This window comes from Mytilus trossulus, chromosome 7 (assembly GCF_036588685.1).
Source record: "Mytilus trossulus isolate FHL-02 chromosome 7, PNRI_Mtr1.1.1.hap1, whole genome shotgun sequence".
In the NCBI taxonomy this organism is placed as follows: Eukaryota; Metazoa; Mollusca; class Bivalvia; order Mytilida; family Mytilidae; genus Mytilus; species Mytilus trossulus.
In genome coordinates, this window is record NC_086379.1 from 18,265,785 (window position 1) to 18,284,802 (window position 19,018).

Below are 19,018 nucleotides of genomic sequence, written 5' to 3' on the forward strand. Positions count from 1 at the left end.
AACGAATGTGCGGTCATAGATCAGACATTAACCTCAATGCTAACGACATTCTATACCAGCATTTCAATCAGCCCGATCATTCCATCGTTTCTATGACAGTTCGAATTATTGAAAAAATATACCATAGCTCGAACAATCCTAATCTTTCAACGACTCTCCGTAGACAAAAAGAAGACTACTGGATTAGACAATTGGGAACTGCAACACCGTATGGATGCAATGACAAAATTGATGGTATAGGTATTCTATCTAGTCCTTCGTGTAACTCGGTGAATGTGATGAATATTTTCAACTCGACTCCTCGACGTAGACGTAGTCATGGCCATCGTCATTATACATCACCCTCTCTGCATGATGTCTCTATTAATGACTTGCTGCCATGCATACAAAAACCGTTAGGTATTCATCACATTCGCACGAAACTTTATTCATTACCCCTTTCAAAACTTCATTCTCTGTTCAATTTATGTTTGGAATCCACTGTAACAAACCCTCATTCAAACCAATACAAACTACAAGCTATAATTTCGGATATTGCTAGTCACAGACTTTTCAAGCCAGTTCGCATTGGAAAAGATGAAAAAGAGAAAAGATCTTTTCTAAATCTTTCCTTTGCCAACAAAGGTCTCGATGGCGTCAACCTAGGCAATATCCTTCATCATAAATTAGTTCAATCGAAAATACCTCTTTATTTCAAAGACCAGTCTGTACCAATAATTTCTTATACCTATACCAAACCTATTGCAACTAAAATTTTCAATTACAAACGCGTTTTGCAGGATTTCAATATTGACGACTTCAAGTCTAAACCTCCTGATTGCACTTGTGCTAGTTCCCAATTCACATATAATCCTGCTGGCCACGTTATTACCGGTGACCTTAACATTGTTAATAACACTTCTCTACGAAACGTGTTATCGAAAGGTCCGAAATATCGTGAGCCTAAATCCATCAATTGGAAACACAACTTTAAAATTTTGATGGATTCAGTCGAGGATTATGCCAGGCAATGGGCTAAGCGCGAGAAGGAAGACGTAGACACTCTATCCGAATGGATTAAGGCAGTGAGGTCGTTAATACAAATCAGAATTAAGAAACTGAATGGGTCCATCAATGCCCATGCTACGTCAATCTTCAAAGATCCAAATGTTGCTAAACACCTATCTGACCTCCATGATGAATATGTTGTTGTCCCCGCAGACAAAGCCCCAAATAACATCGTTTTTATCTGTAAAAGTCATTACATTAATTGCTTGATAAACGAATTAGGTATAGACAATTCACTTGGAAACCCAACATATACCCTCACGACACTTACCAAAGAGGAAATCTTGGATAATCATAGGTCTGTTCTTTGTTCCTTTGGTATTTCAACCAAAGATGAAGAACTGGATCTTCCATCACTGTATTGGATACCTAAACTACATAAGTGTCCTTACAAACAACGGTATATTGCTGGGTCTTCCAAGTGCTCCACGAAACCCCTTTCTAAATTATTAACATCCATTTTATCAGCAATCAAAGACGGGCTTCAAAGTTATTGTGAAACTGCATATTCTAGAGGTGGCGTGAATCAGATGTGGATACTTAAAAATTCCGAAGATCTTTTAGAGTACATACAATCTAACTCTCTTTCATCTTGTAACAGTATTAAAACATTTGACTTTTCTACTCTTTACACAAGTATTCCACATTCCAAACTAAAAGACAAATTAAAACAGTTGGTATTACTTTGCTTCATAAAAAAGAATGGCCAACGTAGATACAAGTATCTTGTCTTAGGGAGGGATAAATCATACTTTGTAAAGAACCATTCTGATTCAAACAAAAAATTCTCTGAAACCGATATTATCAAGATGCTTGATTTCTTGATTGACAACATATTTGTTACGTTCGGAGGACGTGTTTTTCAACAGACTGTCGGCATCCCAATGGGAACAAACTGTGCCCCTCTACTTGCTGACTTGTTTCTTTATTATTATGAGGCTGACTTCATGCAGGAACTTCTTAGGAAGAAAGATAAGAAGTTAGCAATATCCTTTAACTCTACTTTCCGCTATATAGATGACGTTCTTTCACTAAACAATTCAAAATTTGGTGACTATGTGGATCGCATCTATCCCATCGAATTGGAGATAAAGGATACTACAGATACAGTTAAGTCGGCTTCATATCTTGACTTACATCTAGAAATTGACAATAAGAGTCGGTTGAAGACAAAACTTTACGACAAAAGAGATGATTTCAGCTTTCCAATTGTGAACTTTCCATTTCTAAGTAGCAACATTCCAGCAGCACCTGCATACGGGGTATATATCTCCCAATTGATACGATATTCCCGTGCTTGCATTTCCTATCATGATTTTCTTGATAGAGGGTTACTGCTCACAAGGAAGCTATTAAACCAAGAGTTCCAAATGGTGAAGTTGAAATCATCCCTTCGTAAATTTTACGGACGCCATCACGAGTTGGTTGACCGTTATGGAATAACCGTTTCACAAATGATATCGGATATGTTCCTTACGTCGTAACTACAATCCCCTTCCCTTTCATGAATTTGACCTACCGAATTAGAATATTTACCGGATTTGTAATCACATAAGCAACACGACGGGTGCCGCATGTGGAGCAGGATCTGCTTACCCTTCCGGAGCACCTGAGATCACCCCTAGTTTTTGATGGGGTTCGTGTTGTTTATTCTTTAGTTTTCTATGTTGTGTCATGTGTACTATTGTTTTTCTGTTTGTCTTTTTCATTTTTAGCCATGGCGTTGTCAGTTTGTTTTAGATTTACGAGTTTGACTGTCCCTTTGGTGTCTTTCGTCCCTCTTTTGTAAAAACGGACGTACACTATGATACATGTACGTACATTCGGATCAACGTACAAACAGACAAGGATATAACTTAATGCCCCTTTGCTACGTAGGGGGCATAAAAATGTACATTTATGAAATAAAATAAAACTCCGCGAAACTTCATGAATTGTTTTTGCACAAAGACCGTTATGGCTGAACGTGACGTCATATAAATGAAAACTAACAAACTGACGGTCATAACGTTACTTGTATGATTCAAATTTTGATTAAATTTCATCAAAACGACAATTTTGAGGTAGGTGTTGTTTTATTTTCGATAATATTGTAGTTATCAAACATTGGTTAATCAAAGCAATTCAAAAAGGCGGGTCCCTCCTTTTTTCAATTATTTGAATTCGAGTGTGCGCAAACCTTACCTTAAGTCAACAGAAGAATCAAAATTTTGTTTTAACAAAATTTAGTACAAATTAATCTTAAAGATATTATATTCTTTGAACTACTTGTGAATCCAAGATCTTATAAACTATTCGACAGACGGATTTAACATGTTTAAGGAAATAGTATTTGCGTTTCGTATTGGTTTTTAGTTGAAAAAGTAAAGAGATTTAAACAAAAGTTTTCCCAGTAAATTTGCTTAAAACCAGGTTCAACCCACCATTTTTTCTTACAATGTCCTGTACCAAGTCAGGAAAATGGCATTTGATATCTTATAGCTCGTTTCTGTGTTTGTTACTATGTTGTTTCGCTTGTAACCTGGATTTGTTTTCTCTCAAACAATTGATGACTTTCGAACAGCGGTATACTATTGTTGCCTTTATTTATAAAATCTTTCTTGTTAAAAATTAATTCTTTCATTTTTAGGGGGAAAATTATCAAGAGATTGAGAGTCGCCGATTCCTTAGTCATGAGAACAATACCGTCTGCTAATACGAACGTTCCAACAATGATGATAGGCGAAAAATCAGCCGGCATGATCATAGCGAGCAGACGCATAAAATATAACTCAAAATATGGGAAAACTATTGTTTTATGAATGATATAGTCATGATAGTATTCATCTTTCACATATTTTCATCGGAAGGGTCATGCACTTTTAGAAAAATTATAAAACTTACAAACTTACGACAGGATGAACTAGATTTTATATCAATGTTTATCACACTCTGAATATTTTATGTGTTTTATATATTTGAATAACTAGTTCGAATGTTTTAAATAGGATATATACTATCTTACATGTTTATGATAACAAAATATAATATGAGGCATATCGAAATTGTCAAAGTTAAAAGACCAATTATTGTCTAATTTACATTTTTATGAGATAATAATACTACAAACATGTATAATTATACCAAATCAATTTGTTCATTTCATATTTTTTTGAACTTTTAAGTACATTTTACAAAATAAGTTATTTTACCAGAACCAATTGTTACACTTGAGACAATATTGCAAGTGAGATCATCTGGTTTGTATTCGAATCCATAACAGTCAATATTGAACGTACAAGTCCTAGCACAATCAATGGACGACATTGCATCTGTTGTCAGTAACACTTTATGTAAAACCTCATGTTCTTCTTGCTCATAATATTCGTTGATAAAGAAGTCTTCAACTGCCAAAATAAATAAGAAAGTAAGTAAAATAGAGCACTGATATTGCAAAATACATCCGTAAACCATTTTGAAATTTTCTTTTTTAATAAGTGCTTGCAGGATTTTTTTTTAAAGTCATTTTTCTTAACGGAATGGTTCAATGCAGCAAAAGTTTGTTCTTAAAATTGTTTATTAGCTTATCTTATAAATTGATCTTTCGTACTTTCATTATTGTTAATATCTTTCATACAATACATATGAAAGACAATTTTTTATTAAAAAATCCAGGGAAGAAATGATAAAGATGATAAATATTTCACCTACGTAAAGAACTTACAATCTAATTAGTATATTAAAACAATGCAAAGCATTTGAAACTGGTGATAGTGACAGATATCATGTTTAAGAAAAAGGTACATAGACTAGTTTGTGTTTTTTTTAATTTTTGCTGATTTGTATAGAGTATTAATGAAGCGCTTGTTTTCTTGAATTTCATTTTTTTTAATTAAACCAAAACATGACCAAAACATTATTTCTGTTCTCAATTTATACTGCATATTTAACAACAAAATTAGTTTCTTTCATCTGTGTACATTATACTATTTCGATGCGAGGTTATTTGTTCAAGATTATGTTCTTTCTGAAATTATTTAACCCCTCACAGCGGCACACCACTGTAGCCTTTATTTATGCACCTTTATTGATTTTGTTTTTACATTTTGTCATACACATGTAGATCAAATTATTTCGTTAATGGTATGTTCATTTGTGTTAATATGTATTTTTATTGAGTTAAACCATTTAAATTGATATTATATAGTGCGTCTTATTATAGTTATTATAGTTATCAAAGGTACCAGGATCATAATTTAGTACGCCAGACGCGCGTTTCTTCTACACAAGACTCATCAGTGACGCTCATATCAAAATATTTATAAAGCCAAATAAGTACAAAGTTGAAGAGCATTGAGGATTCAAAATTCCAAAAAGTTGTGCCAAATACGTCTAAGGTAATCTATGCCTGGAATAAGAAAATCCTTAGTTTTCAAAAAATTCAAAGTTTTGTAAAATATGAAATTTATCAAAATGACCACATTATTGATATTCATGTCAACACCGAAGTGTTGACTACTGGGCTGGTGATACCCTCGGGGACGAAACGTCCACCAGGAGTGGCATCGACCCAGTGGTGTAAATGGTTATCAAAGGTACCAGGATTATAATTTAGTACGCCAGACGCGCGTATCGTCTACACCAGACTCATCAGTGACGCTCATATCAAAATATTTATTATACCACTTCTTTTGGACCTTTCTTCCTCAAGAGTATCGACAGCCCAAAAGTCCGCACTTCGGTGTTGACATGAATATCAATTATATGGTCATTTTTATAAATTTTCTGTTCGAAAGTAAGAGACATTTATTGTCGAAATGCGCATCTGGTGCAAGAAAATTGGTACCGTTAATTTAATTACTACCACTGGGTCGATGCCTCTGCTGGTGGACTATAAGTCCCCGAGGGTATCACCAGCCCAGTAGCCAGTACTTCGGTACTGGCATGAAAATACGAATTTTTTGTGTTATTAAAATTTGCTGTTACAAAATATCATAAATTATTATAAATTAAGGAATGTATCTCCCTCATGCAAAGCTCTGATTCCTTTCACGTATTTGGCTATACTTTTAGGACCTTTTGGATTACAGCTCTTCATCTTTTATATAAGCTTTGGATTTTCAAATATTTTGGCCACGAGCATCACTGAAGAGACATTTATTGTCGAAATACGCATCTGGTGCAAGAAAATTGGTACCGTTAATTTAATTGGTACACATTAAAACGTTTAAAACCGCTCCATTAGTTTGCATCTGTTCTAAGTCAAGAACCTGAGGTTCAGTAGATGGTGTTTGTTGCATTGGATCATAAGTGTTTCTCGCTTTCGTTTATTGTGTAGTTTATACCGTTAGTTTTAGGACCCTTCATAGCTTGCTGTTCTGTGTAAACAAAGGCTCTGTGTTTAAGACCGTACTTTGACTATAATGCTTTTTTCTTTACAAATTGTGACTTGGATGGAGAGTTGTCTCATTGGCACTTATATTACATCTTTTTATATCTATATGTTACAGTATATATTAGGTGAAATAAGGAATAAAATAAACTTACTCAAACTCCGGAATTACATTTTACACTGTATGCCAAGGTTCTAGCTCGAATCTAAAAGACCGAAATATAAGATAATTTACCTGAACATCTGTAATAAATCGTCAGATATTTAAAAATTGCTGGACACGGGTCGCCACCATATTCAGAATTTGAAGGAGTTAGTGAACATGTTGTTTGATCCTGGCACAATAGTTTTACCTTTTCTGTAGCAGTCATGGTACATGGTGATGTAAAAGACGAAACAGACGAATGTGGGCATGTGGATCCATCATATCTTCCAAATGTAGCATTGATTACCAGAATTTTCGGCGAGTTCAACCCTTGACAGGAAACGACATTTTCGACGCCTTCACAAAGTTCTATCGTTTTAAACCCTGAAATGAAAATGTCACTTAAACGATGAATTATAATTGGATTGTGTATAATAAAAAAAATAGTTTGTGTTTTTGAAAAGCTTTGTTTGAGCCTTTTTTGAAGCCCACCATTGGGAACGTCCAGAGAAAAAAAAGCGAGTAATATATATTTATTAAGCAAATCGTTTGTGTTCGATCATTTTCATTGGACGTTCGATTCCATGTAATTCCAAACCGTAACTGAAATTAGCCACCACTTTTTATTGCGAAATTGTTATGAATATGATTTCTAAAACAACAAAAATAGAAAGTAAATTTTGAGGTTAAATATTGAAACCATTCAGACCCGTTCAAAAAGAATAAGTCTAGTGTTTATATTTAACCTTCAGGGTATACATATATGACTTTCAATTGTTACGACACAACAGCTTCGCACAGACTTTAATATTTGGTATTTATAAGCCAAAAAAAATATCAAATGAAATGTAATCTAATATGTGGCATTATAATAGAAACTCAATTTGCGACAGTAAAATCTATGTTTTGCAACTTATTAGAAGATAACCGACATAGGTAGATATCAAACAAATAATTACACAGTTACTATAAACTCAATTCTACTGTAATTGTAATAAAAAAAACGTCAAATAACACCGATACAAACATACGCACGCTTTATATTCAATTTTTAGAAATTAACCTGTGATATCACTTTCTGTGGCGTTGATAAATATGTGTGACGTTCAGTTCGTTATTCTATTATGCTTTTTGGGTGTACGGTTGTAAATTAAATTAGCTATCTGTTGGTATTCCTCCTTTAAAATGTCAAATTTACTATTATTAATGTGCATTTTTATCATTTTCAATTTTAGTTTCTTGTGTACAATTTGGAGTTCAGTATAGCGTTCATTATCACTGAACTTATATTTGTTTAGGTGCCAGCTGAGGGACGTCTCCAGGTGCGGGAAATTCTCACTCCATTGAAGACCTGTTGGTGACCCTCTGCTGTTGACTATTTTATGGTCGGGTTGTTGTCTCTTTGACACATTCCCCATTTCCATTCTCACTTTTATATCATACTTTTTGTTTATGTATTTCTCTGTCCTAAGTGTTCTTGCATTTAGTATTCATGTATTCTTGGGATGTTATGTTGTCATTTTAGCAGTATGTTTTTGAATAGTTCGTTTCTATGTATTCTGCAATTGCCTATATTTTTTGCTCACTCAAGTGTTACTGTTGTTTCGTTGTTTTCTTCTTGCTTGTTTCCCTCGATTTAAGTTCGTAACTAGGACTTGTTTTTTGTCAATCGATTGATGACCCTTGAACAGTGGTATACTACTGTTGCCTTAATTAATCTCTTAAATAAATTACCAGAAAGAAACATGGTTTCTTACTGATTCTAAACCGTTATGATATGATTTTTTTATATTGTACAAAATTATCCCGTAGGATACAAATTTTCTGTACTTAGGACACGTGCTGAAGTAACCTTCATAAGAAAGAAACATGTTTAATTACTTGAATATGTGTTATATGTTATATATTAATGAATTAAAAGACTACAATTTATAGTACATAACCATAGTTTTCTTACCTGTTATAGGTAAAATATACCCAGCTACGAAATAAAATAAAAAATCCATCTGTACGAGTACACCGTTCGGATTCACATAGAATGTTTTTGTTTACTACGAAAAAATGAACATGATATAGTGTTTAGATTTTATCAGTTTTTATATCAATTATCAAACCATTGAATTGATCAATTTTACTAATTAACCGAAACAAAATTTATGTTTGAAATCTTTATTACAGATCAGATTTATTATACATCCCTTTAACGAAAACATTTGATGCTTGTAATTTGTATTAAAAAAACCAGACTGATTTGGTTCTAAAAAAATATTTTGTTTGGGATTCTTTCATAAATATTAAATCAAATCAATTATGAAATTGAATTGTATCCGGATTTCACTCAATGACTGATTCGATTTTAATTGCCATACACATCACAAATAATTAATTTGAATCGATTACACATTGTGTGTCTTCATATCCACAAACAATACAAGTTCCAATGACAATTTGAATGGTGCAAAATGGTGCTGTCACTTATTTGAAAAAAATAAAACATATAATGCTTTTTTAAAAGCTTGTTGCTTTTAATAGTTAATTTTTCTTTTGAGGATCACACGTTTTTTCTACTATGATTGCATATCATGACATATTTTAACGAATGATATAAAACCTTTTTTAAAATGATTTAAAACCCTTAAGTCAATTGATCAATCAAATATTAATTGATTTCTAGTATAGGAAATGAAATTAACAACTCAAGAGATTATAGTAAGATTAATTAACTTCTGACAATTATGTTCATCCAATGAAGCAGTACAACTTTTAAATTCTTATATTGCATTTCTACAAATAATTGAATGTGATTGATTCTTAAGTTGGTTTTCTGAGTATAAACAAACGATAGACTGTGTTTTTAAAAAGTTGTATAAACACTATGTCGATTTAACTGTGTTTTATCCATGTCCGATACACGTGAATGGGCAATACACAGACATGGAACCCTGAGTTTCGAAGAAAGTTAAATTTGCTCTGTCTCACAAACATAACATAAACAATCCTTCAGACTTTTATTTAATTTATGAATTCAGTTTACAGATCATCAATATCTAGACAAAAGCGTTTAATTCTATAATATCTATTCAAGAAAAGGAATCATTAACAGTCCCTGTTGAATTCATTCACATGTTGACTTTGGTTTGCGATTAAGACACATCCTATGTCATAGGTATTGTAGCTTGTCAAATTGGAACGATTGTTTAACAATTACATGTTGTACCTTTTTGCCAGTATTTTTATAAGTGGACCATCATCGTTGGTGGTATCACCCTTTTAAGAGACATTGCTCAAGCTTCTTGAAGTGATGGTGCATTAAGTATGTTTATTTCTTGTTTTAATTTTTTTTTGACTAAACCTAATATTTCAACTTCTTCTGGCCAAATTGAGCCTGCACGGTTTTCGGACTCTATAAATGTCATTTTTAATAAAATGCTCTACATTCAGTTTTTTATATTTTCTAATCTCTAATTTCCTGATCTTAAAGAGGGACAGCCAAACTCATAAATAGAAAATAAACTGACAACGCCATGGCTAAATAACAAATCTGGTAAATAGTCTAATTCAGTAGGTCATATTCATGAAAGGGAAGGAAATTGTAGCTACGACGTTAGGAACATATTCGATATCATTTGAGAAAAGGTTATGCCATAACGGTCAACCAACTCGTGATGACGTCCGGAAATTTACGAAGGGATGATTTCAAGTTCACCATTTTGAACTCTTGGTTTAATAACTACCTTGTGAGAGGCAAACCCTCTATCAAGAAAATCATGAAAGGAAACGCAAGCAGAAGAATATCGTATCAATATCAATAGGGAGATATATACCCCGTATGCAGGTGCTGCTGGAATGTTGCCACTAAGAAATGGAAAGTTCACCATTAGAAAGCTGAAATCAACTGTTATGTCGTAAAGTTTTGTTTTCAACCGACCCTCATTGTCAATTTCTAGATGTAAGTCAAGATATGAGGCCGACTTAACTGTATCTGTTGTATCCTTTATCTCTAGTTCGTGGGATACATTGTAGATGCGTTCAACATAGTCACCAAGTTTTGAATTATTTAGTGAAAGAAAATCATCTATATAGCGGAAAGTAGAGTTAAAGGATATTGCTAACTTCTTATCTTTAATAAAGAAACAAATCAGCAATAAGAGGGTCGCAATTGGTTCCATTGGAATACCGACGGCCGCCAAACGTAACAAATTTGTTGTCAATCAAGAAGTCAAGCATCTTGATGATGTCAGTTTCAGAGAATGTTTTGTTCGTATCAGAGCTATCCTTTCAAAGTATAATTTATTCCTCCCTAAATAAAGGCACCAGTAGTATACCGGTGTTCGAAATTCATAAATCGATAGAGGAAAAAACAAATCTGAGTTATAAACATAAACTGAGGGAAACGTATTAGAGAACTACGGCTCAACAAAAATACAACATTAAAATGTAATACACGCAGAACCGAACTATAAAAATAACAAGGGCCATTTTTCCTGACTTGGTACAGGGCATTTAAAGAAAAAAATAGTGGGTTGAACCTGGTTTTCTGGCATGCAAAACATCCCGCTTTAATGGCAATGTTATTTATAACACATTACAGGACAGGACTACAATACAAATAAGTGGGAGACAATATTAGACAGAGAAACAAACGAATAATAGCCAACAAAAGGAACCAGGTTATAAAAAAATGTATACACAAGACGCGCACCACGTCCACACAAGACAAACCAGCGACGCTCAGATAAAAAAAAGTTTAAAAGCCAAAACATGTACAAAGTTGACGATAAACGAGGTTGTGACAAACACGGCCAGTCTTATCCGCATTGGACAAAAGCATCCTTATTATTTAGAATAACTCATATTTTGTAAACAATAAATTTTATAAAATGACTTTTTAATAAATATAAAAGTTAATACTGAAGTGGTGAATAGCAACAGAATAAAAACGGATACATTACAAAAATTCACAACTGTGTTAGCCAAAGCCAGTGCAACGCACATAGTACAAAGTGACGGTACATTTTAATATCTAAAACGAGTTCCCAAAATTAAATGAATTTGGATAAAATTCAAGATCAGATTTGTTTGAATTATTTAATATTTATTAATAACAGTGAAAAGTACAATACTAATTAATATGAAATTGTAGTAGTAATAAGATAATTAATTGTATTATCTAGCTATGTCGGTGTTTCTTCTGATTCAAACTGTAAACCAAATATATCGTATAAAAGAGGGACGAAAGATACCAAAGGGACAGTCAAACTCATAAATCTAAAATAAACTGACAACGTCAAGGCTAAAAATGAAAAAAGACTAATAGACAAACAATAGTACACATGTCACATCATAGAAACTAAAGAATAACAATACGAACCCCAACAAAGAGTAGGGATGATCTCAGGGGCGCCGGAAGGGTAAGCAGATTCTGCTCCACATGTGGCACCGTCGTCTTGTTTATATGATAACAAATCCGGTAAATAATCTAATTCGGTAGGTCACATTCATGAAAGTGAAGGGGGTTGTAGTTACAACGTATGGAACATATCCGATATCATTGTAAATTTCGTTGATTCAAAATAAAATGTAATAAATGAACTGGTATATTAATTATCTTTACCATAACACACGAATTCAACAGAAAAAAATAAGATTTACAATTACAAACGTTAAGATATGTGACAAAATCCGATGACGAAAACAAATATAATATCGAAAGAATCTAAAACGTGGTAAAAATGTCCATTTGGTTCCCAAAAAAAATTTAACTTGTGTATTTTCTGTAGTATAGTTATAGTACATAATTAAGTTATTTAATTGCGTATGTTGTATAATAGAAAGATATGTTCAACAAGGACAAGTTTTGTTTTTATCTGTTACAGCATATCATCTATATTGCGGGAAGTGTAGTTACAAGAAACTGCTAACTTATTTTTATTCATTCTGAGAATTTTTTGTATGAAGTTTGGCTCTTGAAAATAAAGGAACAGGTCGGCACAGTTGGTTCTGATGCGAATACCGATTGTTTATAAATAACAAGTCCTTTCAATGTATCAAATAAGTGGTCAATCAACCTCGATAATATCAATTACATAGATCATTGTTTTATTCGAAGTGGTTTTTTAAGTACGATATATTCCCCCCATATAGTATATACTTGTATGCAGGACCGCACCTTTCAATATTACTTCTAGTTTTCAACATGTTCAATGTGGAATACTTATGTAAAGAACAGAAAAGTCATTTATATTTTTTTATAATATTGCAAGATGAAAGAATCTTAGCTTCTTTGTTCTCTCCAAGTTCTTTGAAATTCACATCACATTTAGAAAGGTAGTTGAACAATAACTCTGTAAGAAATGTAAAACTTTAAATGCGTCACTGATTTTGATATTCTATGATGTTTAATGTTGATGGAATATGTTCATTGTAGTTCTGTGGTTTGCATGTTGTGTCGACTTTAATATTATCTACTTTGCGTTTCTCTGTCATGAATGTTCTTGCGTGTGTCTGTCCTGTATTTCTGTCACTTAATTTTCAGCAATATTTTTTAAATTGCCACAAAGTTGAAGGTTTGGCATGCTACTTAACCGAGTTCAAACCGTTATTTTATTGTAAATAAAGGCAACAGTAGTATACCGCTGTTCAAAACTCATAAATCCATGGACAAAAAACAAAATCGGGTTAACAAACTAAAACCGAGGGAAACGCTTTAGATATAAGAGGAGAACAACACCGAAACGCAACACACACAGAAACGGACCAAGCATCAGACAAAATCCCACGAGAATAACAAATATAACATCTAAACCAAATACATAAATTTGGAATAAACAAGTACCGTGCCACGTCTTATCTTAATATCTCAAAAATAAGAGAAAACAAACGACACAACATTAAAATGCAACACACACAGAAACGAACAATAATATAACAATGGCCATCTTCCTGACTTGGTACAGGACATTTTTGAAGGGGAATAAAAATGGTGGGTTGAACCTGGTTTTGTGGCATGCCAAACCTCGCACTTTAATTGCTAAGTTAAATATAACATTGAAATGACAACATAATATTACAGGACTTCAATACAAATAAATAGGAGAACATATTAGACAAAGAAACACATGATTAGTATATAACAAAAAGAATTAGGTTTAAAACTCAAAAACGCGCCTGTAAAATTTCCTGTACCCAGTCAAGGATTATGGCTGTTGTTATCAAATAGTTCGTTTCTATGTGTGTTTGCGTTTGTTTTTGTTGCAGTTCGTTATTCCCGTTGTTACTTTTCCTCTTATAGTTGATGTTTTCCTCTACGGATTTGTCTTTTCTCAAGCGAAACGTATATTTAATTACCCCGATTTTGTTTTTTGTCCATGGATTTATGAGTTTTGAACAGCGGTATACTACTGTTGCCTGTATTTAATTCAATTTGTTTGTAACGATAAATTTCGTTGGACATAGACAAATATTTTGAAGGGTTAGGTTCACGTTTCACCAGCCCGTTACTGAAAAAGTCCCCTATTTTTAGTTTGCTTTATATTATGTTTGAAAATTATATTGTAATTAATCTGCTAAATTTTGAGTGCCGTGATTGGCAAATAAAATAATTGTTTCGTTTTGTAAAATTTTGTCTGTGGTACTGAACAGGATCAAACTTTACTCATTACAAGTATTGCTTTATTTGAAACAAAGATGACTTCTGCAAAATTTTGTGAAAAGTTAAAATTTAACAAAGACTTATAGGGGGAAATAAAGTTGGTATAGATAGCACTTTGTAAATACATCTATCCTCTTTTGTTGAGATATGTAATAAGCATTGCTCTTTTGTTTTGTGTGCCTACTGGTTCCCAGATCTGTTCATCTAATATCAACTCTTAGACGTCGGGGCATACTGATGTTGATAAATGTCGTACAGCCGTATATTCTGACCTTTTAGGATAAAGAAAGTCAACAGGAGTATACCGCTATTAGAAATTCATATACCAATTGAGAGAAAACAACACCCACTAGTCAGCTTTAAATTGCCCCGAAAGGACAAATGTAAAATTCAAACAAGAAAACTTACGGCATAATAAATGTACACAAAATGCCTGTGTCTCTTTATATATTTTCTGTAGTATGGTTATAGTACAAAATTAAGTTATGTAATGGATTAAATTGTATTTTAAAAAGATAGGTGCGTTCAACAAAGTCACCAATTTTTCATTTAAATACTCTGTTACAATATGTTATCTATATGGCCGGAAAAGCAGTTAAAAGAAATTTGTAATTATTTTCTTTCTTCCTAAGCAGTTAGGCACGTATATATAAATAAAATGACAATTCGACACAGTTTGTTCCCATGCGAATAACGATTGTTTGTTAAAAATAAGTCATAAAAAAGTAACAAATAAATAAACTTGTCACAGATACCTGGATTAATATTTTGTATTTGAGCCAGACGTACGTTTTGTCTTCCAAAGACTAATCAGTGGCGCTCGAAACTAAAAAAGTTTAAAAGGCCAAACTAAGTACGAAGTTGTCAATCAAGAAGTCAAGCCATTTTTTTTTTACGTTAATTAAAGTTACATGTAACGAATGTATATGTTTATGATAGTGTTAAGAAAATCATTAGTTTAAATCAACGATTATTTACTAAACTTAAAGTACTCTGTGAACGGATTTCATATTAATTACCTATAATCCATAATGTAAGATTAACAATCATCACAGAATCATAGAGCACGTGTAAATAAGCGATTTTTATTCGTTGCTTTTTATATGTTTATTTCTAAACATACCAGTTTGTAAATTGAACTACCAAAAAGAAAGTATAGGTCTATTTTTGCGCTCAAATATGTAGGACTCAAATATATGGTGGGTTCCAAATCTATGGCAGATTCCTAATCTATGGTAAATGTGACGTCATGCCATCCCAAATCTATGGCAAGTTTTGTAATTTCCTAATCTATAGCGGATTTGTGTTGTTTCCAAATATATGGCAAGTTTTGTGCAAAAGGAAAACAATGTAGTACATTGTTTACCAAAGACTTGTCATAAGCAAGTGGAAAAAATACGACAACAGGAGCATGTCTATAAATATTTGTGAAATAAACATTCCATAATGGTCAACCAAAATAACATCATAAATGATAAAAGCATATGCCTTAATACAGACTTCAAGATTAAAATGATGTGCTCTGTAAAAAATAAACATCCTTTAATCTGTGCATGGTACCAGCTGTTTAACGAATTCATTAAACAAACTTATAAAACAAAGACAGAATGATAACAAACCAGGAGGCCGCTAATTATAAAAAATAAAATTAAAAAAGTAACGGCCAAGAAAATTAAACAGTTTGAATTTTCAAATAATTTCAGCGATATCGTTAATACATCTTTTTTTTATTTGCTGACGATTTAAATCAAATTTGTATCTGGTAATTTTATATATCATAGTAACTTTGCCAGCCGTATACAGTAAACTACTACAAACTAGATATAGGAAGATGTGGTATGAGTGCCAATGAGACAACTGTCCATCAAAGTTACAATTTATCAGTAAACCAGTATAGGTCAAGGTACGGCCTTTAACACGGAGCCTTTGCTCACACTGAACAGCAAACTCTAAAGGGCTCTAAAAATCCTTTTTTCTAAAATATGCGTTACTTAAAATAGCAGTGCCATAATTCATCGCCGGACTCGGCCAGTACAGCGCATTTGGTCCATCTTCGGGATAATATGTCACCCGCAAATTGTTGCCAGGGAAATATCTTTATCTTGAATGGTGTTCAAATCTATGGGTTTCGCCATCGTTATCTGTGGCGAAAATGTAATATGGCAGTATACTCAATTGTGACGTTATACGGTACCCTTTCCACAAGATCTGCCATAGATTTGGAGTAAACAAAAATCTGCCATAGATTTGAGTTGTTTGGCGTTTGTAACGTCACATTTGCCATAGATTAGGAATCTGCCACAGATTTGGAACCCGCCATAGATTTGAGTCCTACAAATATATTTAACCTTTTTTCTTAATATTTAGAGGTATAGTTTTGTAGTGTTTTAAATTGCAGCCTTATTTTTCTTCATAACTTCTATGGTGTCATAATTCAAATAAAAAAAAACGACAAGACTTTGATAAAACATAAATGAAAACACGAGAATAAGATAAACAGTCTACACTTTAGACAAAACCTAGACACTGTGCAACAGAAATCCAACTGTTAACCTGAGTGGTCTCATGGTCTCTGGACGGATCAATAGATTTGTTCCACACACGGCACCTTTCGTGCTGATCATGACAAGAAGTAATGCGCTGATAAGTTTAATTCGGGACGTCACAATCAAGGAGGTCAATTTAAGAAAAAATATTCTTGTTTGCAATCGGCACGAAAATGTTGATGGCGCTATAAAACTATACATTCTCTAATATTTCAAATCTCCACAACTTTGTTATATACATTGTTAAAGATTACTTTTGACATGAACATCTACATAAAGTATGATTAAAAATTTAACAATGATATATTTTTTTGGGGGGAAGGCCTTGAAACCGTCTGGATTAAAAATAGCAAAACAAGCCCGAAACATGGAAAGCAGAAAGCTTTTTTATTCACAAGATAGGCACACGATCGTTTTTTCCAGAATCTTCCTCGGGCAAGCTCTTACCTTGTCATTTGAAGCATATCAAAGACTGCACCGAATTCAATTTAAAGAAATACAAAAAACAATTGAAAAACGCGTAATAAATACATAATGCAAGCGTACATATCTAAAATAAATGAAGAATGCAGCTAAACATCATTTCTAAATTTGACAGACAAAGTAAAATATGAGCAAACGACTAATGAGAAATGTAGGATAGAAGTCAACGACACAAAATTGTAGAAAACCAAAAGAAATCTAGAAGTCCTACGGACATATAGAACATACAATAAGTCTTGCTCTAAATGTCACAAAGTGTAAAAGCAGTTGTAAATAAATATTTAGACAACAAATTTTTATTGAAGAATTTGTTTTATATAATTTATTCATTTATAATAAGATATATTAAAACGTTTTGTTTGATACATAGCGAAAGCAGTTTAAGAGTTGCTTGATGCTGCATTTATATCTTCACACAAATGTTTCAAAATGTGTCTTCAAATCTGAAATAACTACAATATAATGATAAAAATAGAAACAGCTACAGCAACTACGGAATTAAGATGTGACGATCGCAACCGTAATGAACCTTTTTACTAACTCCATACGAGTCGCTTGTAAAACTGCATCTGCGAACTTCAAATCTCTAATTGACGGTGGCAACTCTTAATCTATAGATATATAATTCCTTAATTTCGATCGAAACTAGCGTATTAAATCCTTATATATTTAGCAAAGATCTTTTAGAGTACATACAATCTAACTCTCTTTCATCTTGTAACAGTATTAAAACATTTGACTTTTCTACTCTTTACACAAGTATTCCACATTCCAAACTAAAAGATATATTAAAAGAGTTGGTATTACTTTGCTTTATAAAAAAGAATGGCCAACGTAGATACAAGTATCTTGTCTTAGGGAGGGATAAATCATACTTTGTAAAGAATCATTCTGATTCAAACAAAAAATTCTCTGAAACCGATATTATCAAGATGCTTGATTTCTTGATTGACAACATATTTGTTACGTTCGGAGGACGTGTTTTTCAACAGACTGTCGGCATCCCAATGGGAACAAACTGTGCCCCTCTACTTAATGACTTGTTTATTTATTATTATGAGGCTAACTTCATGCAGGAACTTCTTAGGAAGAAAGATAAGAAGTTAGCAATATCCTTTAACTCTACTTTCCGCTATATAGATGACGTTCTTTCACTAAAAAATTCAAAATTTGGTGACTATGTGGATCGCATCTATCCCATCGAATTGGAGATGAAGGATACTACAGATACAGTTAAGTCGGCTTCATATCTTGACTTACATCTAGAAATTGACAATGAGGGTCGGTTGAAGACAAAACTTTACGACAAAAGAGATGATTTCAGCTTTCCAATTGTGAAATTTCCATTTCTAAGTAGCAACATTCCAGCAGCACCTGCATACGGGGTATATATCTCCCAATTAATACGATATTCCCGTGCTTGCATTTCCTATCATGATTTTCTTGATAGAGAGTTACTGCTCACAAGGAAGCTATTAAACCAAGAGTTCCAAATGGTGAAGTTGAAATCATCCTTTCGTAAATTTTACGGACGCCATCACGAGTTGGTTGACCGTTATGGAATAACCGTTTCACAAATGATATCGGATATGTTCCTTACGTCGTAACTACAATCCCCTTCCCTTTCATGAATTTGACCTACCGAATTAGAATATTTACCGGATTTGTAATAACATAAGCAACACGACGGGTGCCGTATGTGGAGCAGGATCTGCTTACCCTTCCGGAGCACATGATATCACCCCTAGTTTTTGTAGGGGTTCGTGTTGTTTATT

At 33.0% G+C, this 19,018-nt stretch overlaps 1 protein-coding gene across 1 annotated transcript; it reads right to left on the bottom strand.

The window, feature by feature from the left end:
- Positions 1–4,187: 4,187 nt before the first annotated feature.
- On the bottom strand, positions 4,188–6,928 carry LOC134726875 (uncharacterized). Its single transcript, XM_063591280.1, has 2 exons — positions 6,654–6,928; positions 4,188–4,433 (listed from the first exon to the last, which is right to left on the bottom strand). The coding sequence occupies exons 1-2, from the start codon at positions 6,787–6,789 to the stop codon at positions 4,207–4,209; spliced, it is 363 nt and encodes a 120-aa protein (XP_063447350.1). The 5' UTR covers positions 6,790–6,928; the 3' UTR covers positions 4,188–4,206.
- Between the last annotated feature and the right edge of the window lie 12,090 nt (positions 6,929–19,018).